At 38.6% G+C, this 14305-nt stretch overlaps 2 protein-coding genes and 1 long non-coding RNA gene across 7 annotated transcripts in view; 2 read left to right on the top strand and 1 right to left on the bottom strand.

The window, feature by feature from the left end:
* On the top strand, window positions 1-4885 carry kera (keratocan). 2 transcript variants are annotated; one of them, XM_024283907.2, is made up of 3 exons: window positions 1-143; window positions 3178-4057; window positions 4148-4885. In XM_024283907.2, exons 2-3 carry the CDS (start codon window positions 3196-3198, stop codon window positions 4315-4317), a joined length of 1032 nt encoding a protein of 343 aa, XP_024139675.1. In that variant the 5' UTR covers window positions 1-143; window positions 3178-3195; the 3' UTR covers window positions 4318-4885. The 2 variants fall into 2 exon arrangements, with proteins under 2 accessions (XP_024139675.1, XP_024139668.2); XM_024283900.2 differs by lacking the exon at window positions 1-143 and adding an exon at window positions 1972-2129.
* The window catches only part of LOC112153695, a 19971-nt gene continuing 8149 nt past the window's right edge, over window positions 2484-14305 (bottom strand). The window contains exons 2-4 of one of the 4 annotated variants that reach the window (XR_004947210.1): window positions 3547-4236; window positions 3039-3075; window positions 2484-2897 (exon numbers count right to left, since the gene is read on the bottom strand). This is a non-coding gene — a long non-coding RNA (uncharacterized LOC112153695). Of the gene's footprint in view, window positions 3076-3546; window positions 4237-14305 lie in introns of all 4 variants that reach the window. The other 3 variants (XR_002920524.2, XR_004947209.1, XR_004947208.1) reach the window with 3 other exon arrangements.
* epyc (epiphycan) overlaps window positions 7631-14305 on the top strand; it is a 20978-nt gene continuing 14303 nt past the window's right edge. The window contains exons 1-2 of the mRNA XM_024283887.2: window positions 7631-7901; window positions 11088-11277. Coding sequence (XP_024139655.1) covers window positions 11095-11277 — 183 coding nt within the window. The 5' untranslated portion in view covers window positions 7631-7901; window positions 11088-11094. The remainder of the gene's footprint in view (window positions 7902-11087; window positions 11278-14305) is intronic.

Genomic DNA, 14305 nt, shown 5'->3' on the forward strand with positions numbered 1-14305 from the left:
CAGATCTGAGAGAAATAAACCAACAAAAGCACAAGTTCTGTTAAAAAGATAGCAGCATCTACTGAGTCAGACTTTGGCTGGTTGAGTTGCTGGGAAGCCCTGAACCTCATTGGCTGCAAGAGGACTCTCGTACCAACTAAAAGGTAAAAATAATTCTATTTATTTTATATTTTTTAGAATAACGGAGGCTTAAAACCATTTACAAATATGTATTTTGACCATTTTTAAACTTTAAAACATTTGTGATACATTGATTTGAATGGGAGATATTGCATTTCTAGATAAATATCTATATTATTTCAGTTAACGCACTAAAAAAGTAAAAACGTTGACACTAATTCACTTTGATCGCTTACGTTTTCTGATTCTTTATCGCTTATAAACCCAGTTTCTTAGTTCCTAAAGCATGAGGACGAGCTTTTTCCTCCAAATAGTTCAAAGTATTGAGGTGGATTTTAAATAAAGCCATCAACTGATCCCAAAAACGTATGCAACGTCAACACTGACTGCACAGGGAAATTAGCTGGCTCAATATAAAAGCTCCTGACAGGAAATGAGAACCATCATTTGTACACATCATTTTTTTTTCCTACCTCAAATTTGTTTTTAGTAAATTAGTTCCATTTTGTGAACATCTGTGAGGCCAAGGATCAACAAGCCAAGAGTAACTCATATTGTTTTTCCAACATTTTTCAAAGAGTTGAACCTTAAACTATTCTTGTAATACTTTGAATGTTGTGCTAACCCAAATTTCACAGGCTTAAGATCTGAGGCCGGCATTATGATTAAATTGAAAACTAAAGACTTCCTTTTTTTTGCACCTAATGCAACAACTAATCAGTTGCTCGGCAACAGCACATGTTCCGATCACAGTGGGGTGTATCTACAGCCTTAAAGCTTAGCTTAGACATAGTAGTTAGCTAAAATTTACAAAATATGGCTCAAATCAAGAGAGCACTTTTTTTTCCTTAGCAAACCAATAAATTTCACCCAAACCAAAGTGACAAGATTATTTGACAATTTTAAGCAAAATTTTGACAAGATCATAACAGATTTATTTTTTCATTAAGGGATTGCACTTGTAGGCAGCTGCTTATGCAAGAGCATAAATGTGCACCGAAGGAAACGTCAGTTGCAGGAGCTCTGTGCATGCCTGATCACGGGGAAGAGCTGCCTCTCCACCCAAGTGAGGAGATTATCCTGTTGCATTCAAGTCTTTGCCGTCATCACTAGAAACTGGCACAGTCCTATTCTTGCATGCTGGAAGGTCACTAATCCTGACGCTTGCTAGTTTCTGCAAAACAACTTGCCCGCCAACATGCAGCAAAATCTCCTCGGCTTAAGTCTGACCTCCCTCCCATAAAACCATTACCTCTTATGCCTGCAGGAAATGCCTTGTACTTAGGCGACGTCATGTTTGTTCTTGATACTTCAGCAGTGAGTGCTGACCAACGTGTTTCTAACCAAATGATGGGATCTGAACTGTCCATCAAAACAAACAAAGTTAATGCAGACAAAGATTCTCTCTTGGTTTAGAAATCCATCGTCTAATTCGTGTTGTGGTGTATTATTGAGGAATAGCAAAAGATTTGCAGATATTAGTTAAAAATGCTTGATGGAGATGTACTGAGACACATTTGGCTTTACTTGTGCATTTAGATGTAATTAGTTCCTGTATTTGTATTATATACTATCATCGCAGATGCCAAAGAATGTAAGACTTTTTGACTCGCCGAATAAATAATCCTCATTACACTGTTGACACCAGAGGCACAAAATTAGCCCAAAGGTTTGTGAAGGACAAAGGATTTGTTAGATCAATCATACCATCACAGGAGGATGAGTGGACATGTGGGAGTCTGCAGCAACGTTAAGTGGGCCATGTCTCAAGGACTGAAAAGGCTTAGAAATCCTACACATCTCATTAGGCTATGACCCTTGATGGTGGAGAACCTGATTGGTCGGGAGAAGATTTGATGTTGACTGAAACGATTGGTTGGCACACGCTGAATGAAACGGCAAGCGGTACAAATATGGGGAAGGTGAGACCTGCATCTTTGTCATTTGAGACCACGTTTTGGTTTTTGTACCGAGAAGGTTGTTGCACAGGGAAGTTTGAAAATCAGAAGGTAAGATTTACATGTGTTTCATTTTTGTTGAGCAAGTTTTGGCAGTTGTTTATTTCTGTCATCCAACATGTCCATCAAAACTCTGTAAAGTTTGTTTTTGGTTATCATTCTCGTTGGTGTTTGCACCAGCGTTTGCACCCTAAAGCTCATAAACATTTTGGCATCTGTAAGTTTGAGGCACATCTCCGAGAAGACAATCCAGCCAGGTCTTTGAAGTGCTCTCATCCATGGGAAACCACGGCTTACTCAAAATGAGTTCCAGACAAACATGGATCGCATCAAGAATTTAAACAAGCACCAGATGGCAACTGAGAGAACTGAAATGGCAGCTGAAAAGATGGATAGACACCAGACTGGATTTTTATGCATCTTTGGTCCATCAGGTTTATTGGATCCCTCTAAGCTGTATTCCTCTCAAACTCAGTGTTTGGTCTTTTGTACAGATCTGAAACACAAAGGGATTTGACTTTTGTGTTGCAGTTACAGCGTTCAGAGCAGTGTGAATCTTGCTGCCAAAAGTAATCTTAATGCAATGAAATCAGCTTTTCTGTTCTTGACTTACAAAATATTGACAGAAGAAGACAACCAAAGTCACATTTACGACTTTGGGAATGACACTGGCAAGCAGTAGAGGATTTAGTGTACAGAGAGGAGAATTGCATACAGGTAAACCCAAACCATTGGCCAGAAACTGTTTATCACTGACTTTTTCATTCCGGGTATTGGCCACACTTTTGGTTTTTGTCAACATCAGAGGATTTACCAAGCCTGTAAGGTTAAATAAATAAATAAATAAATATTTTAAATAAAATAAAAAGCCAATACATCCATTGTTAAACACTTAACAGACAGAAGGGGGATTATAAGACTCCAACAATAAACTAGCAAACTGTCCATGGAGAATATCACCTTTGCCCAGCATTAGCAGGGATAGGCTCCAGTAACCCTAAAAGAGATTAAATGGGTTAGAAACACTGATGGATTTGATGACTTAATCTACTGTATTCCTTTTTCCGCTTTTTAAAAACTGTTTTTTTTTTCTTTACAGAATAAGTTGAGCTGTGAAATGGCCAGACTTCAGAACCTTCTTTGCATCTTTTGCCTGGTAGGGCTTTCTGCCACCCAGGACATGCCTTATGAAGAACTTGTCGCCCAGATTAAAGCCTGCCCCAAGGAATGCCGCTGCCCCCCAAATTTTGCTCGGGCTGTCTACTGTGACAATAAAGGCCTGAAGAATCTCCCCAAAATCCCTCCGTACACGTGGTACCTCTACCTACAGAACAATCTAATCGAAACCCTGTCATCGGATGCTCTGCAAAATGCAACTCAGCTGCGTTGGATCAATCTGAACCGCAACAGAATCACAAGCGAAGGGGTGGGAGATGGTCTCCTGAGCTCAATGACAAACCTGGCTCACCTGTATATGGATGACAACCTGTTGTCTTCAGTTCCATCTCCCCTGCCAGCGAGCCTGGAGCACCTCCGTCTGTCCCGCAATCGGATCTCCAAGATCCCAGCCGGTGTCTTTGTTGGCCTGGAGAAGCTTAGCCTCCTGGACCTCCAAGGGAATAAACTGATGGACGATGCAGTGACGGAGGTCAGTCTCAAAGGTCTCAGCAACCTGGTTCAAATCAATTTGGCCAAGAACCAGCTTAGTAAAATGCCTCTTGGATTACCACCCAGCACCACCCAGCTTTATCTTGATGGCAACAACATTGACAAAATCCCAGCAGGCTATTTTAAGGGTCTACCCAAGGTGGCATTTCTGAGGCTCAACAACAACAAACTTGGTAGTGGTGGAGTCCCCAAAGATGTGTTCAATCGCTCAAGCATTCTGGACTTGCAGCTATCTTATAATCAGCTGACAGAAGTTCCCCTCATTCCCTCCGGCCTTGAGCACCTACACCTCGACCACAACAAGATAACAAGTAAGACCTCCAGATGATCTTTCATTTAGCGACAGAAAAATTCAATTTTAGAAGTACATAGTGTGACACTAATTGCTGTTTTGTTTTCAGACGTCAATGGCTCCAACATCTGTCCTGTTCCCGTTGATGCAGTGGATGACTCGCTCAATGAAAGCGCACCTCAGCTGCGTTACCTGCGACTGGATGGCAACGAGATTAACCCTCCAATTCCCAGGGACGTCATCACATGCTTTCGTTTTCTCAGGTCTATTGTTATTTGAACGAGTGACTTACTTGTTAAAAACAATAACTCGGACACACATCTGGTAAACGATTCAGGTTTGTCTGGAAACAAATCCTTTAGAGCGGGGTCGGGTTGAATGAAAATAAGTAATTACACTGAATGTTTTGATTGTGGCAATTTGTTGGCTGTTGTTTGTGCCTTATGTGGATGTAAAAATCTGCATGTGGAGGTCCTACACCGCAATTTATTCACATATATCAAAACGACATTGAAATCACAATGACATGTATTTTTGGGTTGTGAATAGATATAAAAACTCAATGTTGTTTTTGAGTTTGAGAGAGCCAAAGCTTTTTTAGTGCATAGAAAATAATTTGTGTGTTTTCTTTGACTTCTTTATACTTGTAGGCTTGAATTCAAACCATTGGTGTTGTATGTTTTAGGTTTATGTTCTTGTTTACTTACAGATTTTTTTCTCAAATATTCATATATACTGTAAGTAATTTATTCATATTTAACAGTGGTAGAAAAAAGTTGAATCCTGTGAACATTCATGGCCAACATTCCTTAATATTTTGTATACAAAATGTGAATTGTTTTTAAAAAATGCCAACACTTTTTTCAATGTGATCTGTTTTTTTTTTCTTGCATAAACTGAACAAGGGGTTTCATTTTAATCTGTATTTCAATTAAATAAAACTTCTCAGAATACGTATCTGTATTGGTGTCACTTTTTAAAAATCTAATAGGTTTGAGGAAATGATTGCTCTTGAGTCTTTTCGCGTGTGACAGAATTTTTTGCCTTTTCTCATCCTTTTCTGTTCCTTGTCTTATGATGGAGTATTAGGGCCACCATGAAAGAAAAAAATATATAAATATGAGAATAAAGTTGTAAAATGAAGAAAAAAATTCAACATTTCACACAAACAAAATTGGAAATTTATGACTTGTGTTGTAATTTTACATTGAAAAATGTTCAAACATTTTTTTTTAAGAAAAAAAACTAACCATGTATTCGTAGATACAACTTTTGTTTTTTTTCCTTCATAATTTTAAGACTTTATTCCAGCATAATTAACACTTTTTCTTCTAATTTTACAGATATATTCACAGATTTTTTATGACTGTGAAATGTTGGCTTTTTTCTCACAATTTTATGACCGTTCTTGTTCAGTTTAGATTTTTGTTTTTGATTTTGTTTGTCGGAATAGAGCTGTGAAGAAAGCCTGTAGTGAGATTTGCTTCACTTCGCACCAAACAGCTTCCAACTGTAGGTGGCAGAAAGAGTTGTCACTAACAATTATTTTAGTAATCGATTAGTCAGCGATTATTTTTTGCCTAAGGTGATGTGCTATTTATTTATTTTTTTGGTGATAGTGCTGATACTTTGTCCATGGAGGTTCACATCATATATGATACTGCTACAGAAATTGAAACTTTATATGTATAATTTATGAATTTCAATTTAATTTTTATAAAGATAAAAAGTTTCAGGTAAGCTATATGCTAGCAAGAAATGGCCATAATTGGTTTGCAACCATTGACTGAAATCTTATTTCCTTTAAAAACTCGTTAAGGGATGCTCTGTAAGTGTTGCAACCATCTCTGGTGTGAACTAGCTCCTCCCCATTCAACAGGTAATGGCAAAGACCAGAATTATGGGCTTCTGCGCCCAGAACGCTCAACTCAGAACTCGCAGCGTGAAAATCTGAATCCCAATTGGGGACTCGCATTTGTTAGTGACGTGTGGATGGCGTCCACTTCAAAACCCTTCAACCACTGTAAAAATAATCACAGAGACATTAATAATTGTGCCCAGTTGGAATGAAATGACACCAAGATGGAGATTCATAGGAACGCAGCTGTGAAAAAATAAAAGGTCTGGAAGCAAGATTTGTGAAATTTGCTGCCTATTTTTATTCATAGTTCTGCTAAAAAGTTAAATTTTCAAAATTTAGTTTTAGCATGTCCTATAAATGTTTGTTCTGGTCGGCCCACGATCTAGGGTGTGTTTTGGAGTTTGACACCCCTGACCGGTGTGAATGCAGTATTAAACATTAGTTTCCATCTGTGTTCTTCTTCTATGGTTGAGAAAGGGCTATACCGCCTCTAAAATTTCATGTTGTGCTTTGCTAACCCAATGACTTTGTGGGTGGTAGTTGTTATAATTATTTAAATTGACCCAAAAAAATAATAATAATAAACGACGCTTTGACAATACCAAATCGAAAATTATTTTTATAGTTATTTAGCTGACCAATCACTGACAGCCCTAGTAGCAGATATACAATAGTAAACAGTAAAAAAGAAGTCTGTCCCTGCTTGTCTAGTGTGAACACCTTGGACTACATGTGTGTTCAAGAATTTAGCGATTTCTTGAACGCAATTTCACATGCCTTATGTGTCCGTAGCTTAAGAGTTCCACAATTCAATCAGTTAAAAAGGGGATTTTGCACGCTTTAGAATTTCAGATAAAGTTCCGATCTTTACATTTACACGACTCAAGAAAAAGGAGTCCTTTCAAGCAGTGTACAATGGGCTCTGTCATGTATGATACCCATCCATCAGTGTCTGAAGAAACTACATTTTGAGCTAAATTTCTTTTCGTTTCTTTGCCTTTTCAGAATGTACACAGTGGAACAAAAGCTCTGGATAGAGCCCCCGGCTTATGCCGCAGGTGCAGACTGATTTCCGGCTTGTTCACCTTATCCTTTGCTTCTCAGTCATCAGAAGGTTAGAGTTACCTTGAAATGAGTGAATTAGAAAGGTGGGCAGGTTGAGACAAAATTCGAGCCAAGTAAACCTGATGGGCTTTCTGTGTGTGAGTGTTCAGCCTCTTTTGTTTCAGAATGTTTGAAGCAATTCTTTGAAATAAAACCTGGATTTTCACAAAAAAAAAATCAACTTCCATTGAATTTTTTGGCTTGAGCTTCCTAAAAACTCAGGTGAAAATCTCACATTTCTAATCCCAGATTTGCAGTTTTAGCACATCTTTGCTCAAGTGGCAGTGCAAAGAGAAAAATTGCTTCATCCCGAAAAAGACGCCTTCCTTCAAGCTGCGACTTCCTCTCAGCACCATGCTAACAGGGGCTCCTGACAGAGCTCTCATTGTGTACAAAGGCCCCATAGATCCCCCCCATACATGAAAGCAACACCAAAGTTTCACCTCAGGAAAAGACGGACAAGTATTTCAGCCAGATTTGACTCTTAAAAAAACAAAGGATATACTTGTAAAGGATTAAAAACCAGTTTGCCCTTGGGGGGCCTTTGCTCTGTTTCTTTTGACGTGAAATGTGTGTGTGCTGCGCCCGAGAGGCATGCGGGTGTACGGTGTGGGGTGGGTGCACTCCGAGTGACCAAAAGCAATCTGCTCCGGTCCAATCAGCCTCAGTGCCTACCTTCACACATAAGCGGCAGGGCACTCAGGTCTGTCCGGGAGCGCAGACCTACACATACACACACCTAGACACTTGTCGCATTCACATACAAACACGTTCACACATTTCACACCCTCCCCATTTTAAGGGCACCCTGTGCGACCTCTCGCCATTGGCCAGGACCCGGAGCCCTCAGCATCTCCATCACGGCTGAAGGGACCATTCGGGAAAGCAGGAGACTGGGGTAAGTAAGTGTTCTTTGTGTGATGTTCAATGATTCTCTAGTAGGAAGGATTAGCCAGGTGCATGACTAGTCGCTATTGTTCAGAGGTTTAACAGAAAGTCTTAGCAGGTTCAGGAGATGATTTATTTATGCTTAAGTTATACACATTTATTGTTGTATTAATGTATAACATGTAATTTTATAGCTTTCTGTATAAGTCAGAGGTCAAACAGGTGTTTAGTTTGAGTGTAAGGAGAAATTGATTTGGCAATATATTGTGTCGATTTGAAATACTGATGAGACGATATTTAATTAAGTATTTATGAGCTTCCTTCAGCGTCTTACTTTGCTTTTTGTACCCAAACACTGGACTTAGCAGCAAGGCACACTGTGCCCCTTTGAGCAGCTCTACACCGCACCAGAACAAGATCTCGCGAGAACCAGCTTGTATTAAATGTTCAGTCAGTCTTGCAGGTTTTTGATGTTATGACACTTTGACACTTAGTTTTTCCTTTTTTTACATAATCTTAAAAAAAAAGTTTTTCTACAGTCTATGGGTATATTGCAATATGTACCGTGAGAGATGTATCGGAATAAGTATCATCTCGCCAGATCATAGCCAATTCACACCCCTAGTGTTCAGTTTTAACCTCTTAAAATCTTAGCTCATATTTGAGCTACATGTGTATAATAGGGCTCCAATTAACAATTGTGGTAATATAACTCAAAATCTAATGTGAAATCTATTCAAAATCTACCCATTTCTAAAATCTGAACGCAGCCTTTAACCTGGTTAAGTCTTCCCACCTGCCAGTTTCAGTTAAATGAGAGTGTTCTGCAACTTCCAGACATCCCATGATTGCAAGTGGCTTCTGAGAACAGGTAGAAACACTGGACGTCAGGAATGTCGGTGTGAAGCCAAACGTAACACGGTTGGTAGTCTGGATGTGAGGGTCTACACATAAAAGCACACCTGTAGTCTACTCCTTTCAGTCCAACTGGTCTCGGCGCCTCGTGTAAGACAAGATCCTTCAGTCAGAATGCCACAATAAAGGGTTTTGTCATCCTCCTGTCCTCATGTCATCCAGGTTGTAGTCGTGACCTAAAAATCTGCTTGTTTGTTCAGTTTATTTTTTTCCCCTCGTCTCAAAATAGACGCTCTCAGCTTTCTCTCCATGAAAGATAGGCTTGTTGAGACAAAGTGTGCATCTGTGAGCAGGCTGCATCTTTCCAAGTACGTGTGTGAATGTGGACGTGTGTGTGTGAGAACACTGACGTTGCTGAATGAGGCTTTGCCCTGCGAGCAGCAGCCGCTCGCTGCCATCCTGTCCACAAACCTCGGTGGAATTTAGAGTTTGACTGCTGAGACGGGCAGCAGCCGGGCCTCATAAAGGCCCTCTGTACAGGGCCAGGGGTCGGGTTAGCTCAGAAACCTGGCTCTCTTTCTCACTCACTTCTCATACGGCGTTCCTCACTTGCTCCATCTAACCCTGAGGGCCAACATCTTGTGTGCATCTCCCCCGTTCATCGCACTCTTCCTTTCTTCTCATCTCTCCTTGCTCTCCATTTATCTGTCTTACTCCAGTGGGCTCTCTTTTCTCTTTTTTTTTTCCTTTTTAGGGGTTCAGATGTCTCAAGTAATCCGCTGCACCTGCTACAGGTGTGCTTTTGTTATATAATGCTGCAAGATAGTAGCTCCAAGAAGAATGCCTATGCAAAATCGTAAAAGTCTAGTTATCCTTCTTTAACCTCTTTTCTATTTGGATTTTTTTTTGTTAAATTCATAAGACTTGAGCAGCTAAGAAAATAAACAAAAAAGCAAACAGGAGGTTAAGTTCTGCTCTCAGTGAAAACTAAACATTTAGAATCAATAAGAAACACTAAACATGTTTCAGGTTCACTGCTGATAACTTTGTATAACTCTTTAATATTGTTTTGGTTATTCCTCAAGCTCTGCTGATGAAAATCTTCCTTTTATCTTCATATTGGAAATAAGTTGGTTAAAAACAAAACAAAATCATGTTTATTTGGTTGAATCCAGTTGTCACATTGGACAACTGGACAAACAAGGATATTTTAAAGTTCAAAAAGCCATCCATAACACTGGTTGCCATGGTGACAAATCCCTCCCACTAAGGACATATTATGTATTCCTTTTTCAAAAGATTGTACATCCAGGTTGAAACCTTCTGTGTATAGCAAACAAACAAAATAGCTGGAAGTGGATAAAAGATAAATATGTGGCCAGAATGAAAGCAAGCAGAAATAATTCAATAATGCCATTAATAATTGAGAAATTTTCCATAAAGTTGACAAATTAAAAAAATAAATGTAACATTTTTATGTAAAACTCAATATTTCAGAAGAAAAAAAAAACTAAACCATGATTTTGAGACTACATTCAAAAATAATAGGGTAAAAAGAAAAGATACTTTGATATTAAATAATTAGGAGGAATTGTTTGCATCCGCTTACACTAAAGCAACAGTTTATGCTCACAACTGCAAAAAATGCAGATATCCGAAACATCAGAAGGGGTTGAAGATGTTTGACCTCATCAGTGGGTTCTAAAACATTAGATCATGAAGTAAATTTGGTTATTACTTAAAAAAAAGTCTATTCAAGTATTGGCAGATTAGCAGAATTCAATTTATTCTCATCATTTTATTTCAAAAATGTAATTAATTTTGATATTATTACTAAAAGTCTAAGATGTAATTTTAAGTGTTTCATCTTGGCCCCAAAGGTATTTGGGATAGGCCCAAGCAACCACCTCAAAGAAAACTATTTGTCCTCAAATTTTAAATTCCATTGGATCCCTATGAAAAATTACAGTCACTTTTTACCTAGCTGTAGACAATACATACTTGTGTTAAACACAAAAACAGCATTTTTCTACATTTCTCATTAAGCAAAGGTATCTGAACCCTGGAACAGTCAGAGCCTCTGACAATGAACAGACATGTTCTCTTATATATTAATGCATAAGCTGTCTGCACCTGTAATGAGTTCAATGACCTTAATGACCCAAAGTCGTCCGTTTATTAGTTTGAAGCAATATGGAGGGGGATTGTGCCAAAACTCTGGACTATTATGAAGCAAAAAAGATCCTTCAAGAAGAAGACTTTAGGCACATTTTAAAATTATTCTAGCTGTTTTTAATAGCATAAATACTTTTTATGTAACTCATCTTCTCTCTTTGTGAAGGTGGACTATGAGGATGTTTGTGCGGCTCGTATTTGGACTCTTCGTCCTCAAAGCAGCGGTGGCCAGCCCCAGATTTTCCCGACAAGCAAACTTGGACATTTATGACGACCCCAACTATGACGATCTAAACGCTGTTGAAACTGAAGATCCCTATGACTACGAAGATGGACTGACGATTGATGAACCTGAGGTAGGAAAATGTATGGTTCCACAAAAAAGGAAAATTTCTTTTTCCAAGGTTTATACTTCAATATAAATACATTGATCTCTCTGCACTGAGCACATTACTAATATAATGAAGAAAGTGCTTAAACTGTGGAAAAAGATGTGAAATGAAGAAATCACCCTAATACTACGTCTACACCGGGCTCGGAAACACGCGTTGAAGTTTCCGAAAAGTCTGAAACTGAAAAGTCTATGTAAGCGCACACATTTGCACGTTTCAGACTCCCTTATTTATGCATTGTTACACAAGTATTTAAGTTTGTTTGCAGGCTCTACATAGAAAAAGGTGTGGGACGCCGAAAGTAAGACCAGTTGACCAATAAGGATCTAAGACTTGAATAGCATCCTTTACAATTCACTGAAGTACCCATTGTTTGAAAACTGATCATGGAGTAGAAATAAATCATTGCAGTTTGTGCCCAATTGGAATTATATGACACAAAGTCTTTAGCATAGAGCTGTGAAAGAAAACACCTGGAGCAATTTTTTTTAAATTTGCACCGCTTTTGACGTTGTGCACCATGCCTCTACGAACTGCGAGGATAGGCGCTAGTGTCGGTTAGCGTAAAAACCATGCTAAAACCTCTATTCAGTGCTCTCAAGAACGCCTGGTGTGTACATAGCACTAGACTTAGAGGATTAGAAATTGATTACTCATATTTTTTGGACTATAGGTCGCTCCATAGTACAAATTGTGGGTGCCAACAAAGGCCGGTGTCAAGAATATTAGCGCAAAATCTAAACAAGTATTCAACTATAGCATAAAAACATGCTAACAAGTCGGCTGAACTCTTCATAGGATTTTAAATCACTAAATCCATTGAATTCTTCGTCGTGTTACTTTGAACAAGAGTGGTACTCACTTATAGTGCCCTCTTGTACTTATTATTGGGAAAATAGCAAATATAAGCACCTTTTTTTTTTTTTAATCGCATACTCATCACACCTGAATAAAAGTTGCACACTGGCCAAACTGTGGAAAAATAAAAGAAAAAACGTGACGTGTACTCCAAAAATGTTTGTAATTACCTATCTGCATCTCAGCTGTAGGTCTTCCTCAAACAATAAAACCTATGAACAGGTATATGCATCCGAACCATTTACATTTTTATTATTAAAATTCATTGAAATGCTTAAATTTTGACAATATTTTTCAGAGAAACTAATGGTAGATACTGCTTTGGTAGTTGGGGTGATAGCAAAAAGTGTTCACAGCACTGTTATTTTGAAGACTTAAGGAGAATGAAGCTCCTGTTGAAGCTCTACTTTCTTGGCGCTGCGTGCACACATGCGGCTGTGCATGGTGCCCTCAAATCCACGATGGTTAAATATGCATGTAGCAGCAGGATACAGTGCAAAACCAATGTACACTGGCATCTCCAGCAGGCAAGACACTGGTTACTTCACGAAACTTCACCAAAATACACAAAGTATGGCTTTGCTCTTGGTTGAAAACTGCAGTCACTGGGTTCACCAAGGAAACGGCTGATGGTGAAAGAGCTGACTTTTGGGAATTTAACTGTTTGTGTCCTGCAGAAGTCCTGGACTGCATAGGCCATGTTTTCGCAATTATCTCTCTTATTGTGCCAGTGAGTGAAAAGTTTGCCACCGGCTCAAAATTTTGCATGCAGATTACCCAGTGAAAATGACATTTTGACATTTGGAACTATAAGAGTGGTGGCCATGCTTTGGCAAAATTTGAAATATTGATAATTCCTGTAAAAACAATGGTAAGGTCGAACCGGGGTGGGATTATACAAGTTCGCTTCCTCCCACTCCCTTTCAAGTCTTTACTTGTGCTTGATAATGCAAGATGTAATTCTATGTATCATTATCTGATTGCTTGAAATAAACCATTTTATTCATTCATTCAATATTTCAAAATCAAGTAATAAGATCAAAACACATGTACAGGGATATCCAAAGGAAGTTTTAAAATTATTATGGGATGGCCACAGGACCTACAGCTTGGTGGCCAGGTTTTGGCAAAATTTGAATTTTTCATATTTTATCACAATTTGGCAAAAATTTTAACAAAATTTCCACACGCATCCCCATCAGCGCAAGTCTACAACCACAGCCAAAGTTTTGTTGACCTTTGACCTCAGGCAGAGGCCACCTTTTTGAATTTTCCAAAATTATTTTCAAAAAATATCACAATTAAATTTCACCGACTAATCTAAAGTCCTTCTTAGAACTCCTTGAGCATCGGTTGGTAGTTACGGGAAAAAAAAAAATTGTTTTTGAAGTTGTAGATTTTAAGCGGCATCAGCGTGGTGAGCTCACAGAGGTAGTGTTTCCTTGTTGTGCCCACAGTTTTACCAGAATGCTGTGATAATGTAACTCACGAATTCCTCCGTCAAGATGAACAAAGCAATATAACATACAAGATGAAAAACATTATGCATGTGGGTGTTGTTTACATAAAACCTCAGTTGCTAAGCAAATCGAAAAATTTACTTTTTCCAATTCTTTTAAAAGTTACATAGACCTGTTCGGCACCCCCGGGTGACGAAAGCATAAAATGGTAGCTATGGAGATAAAACGAACAGAAAAGCCGCTTTTTTGAAAAAACGTGTTTTGTTCTTTTATGAATTTGTCTTGTAACCAAGGTGACAGGAGAAGAGGGGGAGGGGCATGAAGTAGCTAGTTGTGGGGGGGTCAAAAGGGGACGGCAAGAGCGGGGCCAGGTAGTAAACGTGGGCCACACAACATGCTTGTGGCTTTAATTATTTTATTTTATTCTTTTACTACTTTACAATATTTACATTTTTTTTATTTCACCTTTTTCCCGCCTCATTTCTTATTTATTTTAAAATATTTTGACTTTATTTAAGAGCCTCAAATTCTAATAAAGAGGAAATTCACATATGAATCCACATGTGCAAGACTCTTAATGCCAGATGTGCTTCTTCTTCTTTTCCTTTCGGCTTTTCCCTTCAGGGGTCGCCACAGCGAATCAGTTCCCTCCATCTAAGCCTGTCTTCAGCATC

The sequence above is a fragment of the Oryzias melastigma genome, linkage group LG23 (assembly GCF_002922805.2).
Source record: "Oryzias melastigma strain HK-1 linkage group LG23, ASM292280v2, whole genome shotgun sequence".
Classification (NCBI taxonomy): domain Eukaryota; kingdom Metazoa; phylum Chordata; class Actinopteri; order Beloniformes; family Adrianichthyidae; genus Oryzias; species Oryzias melastigma.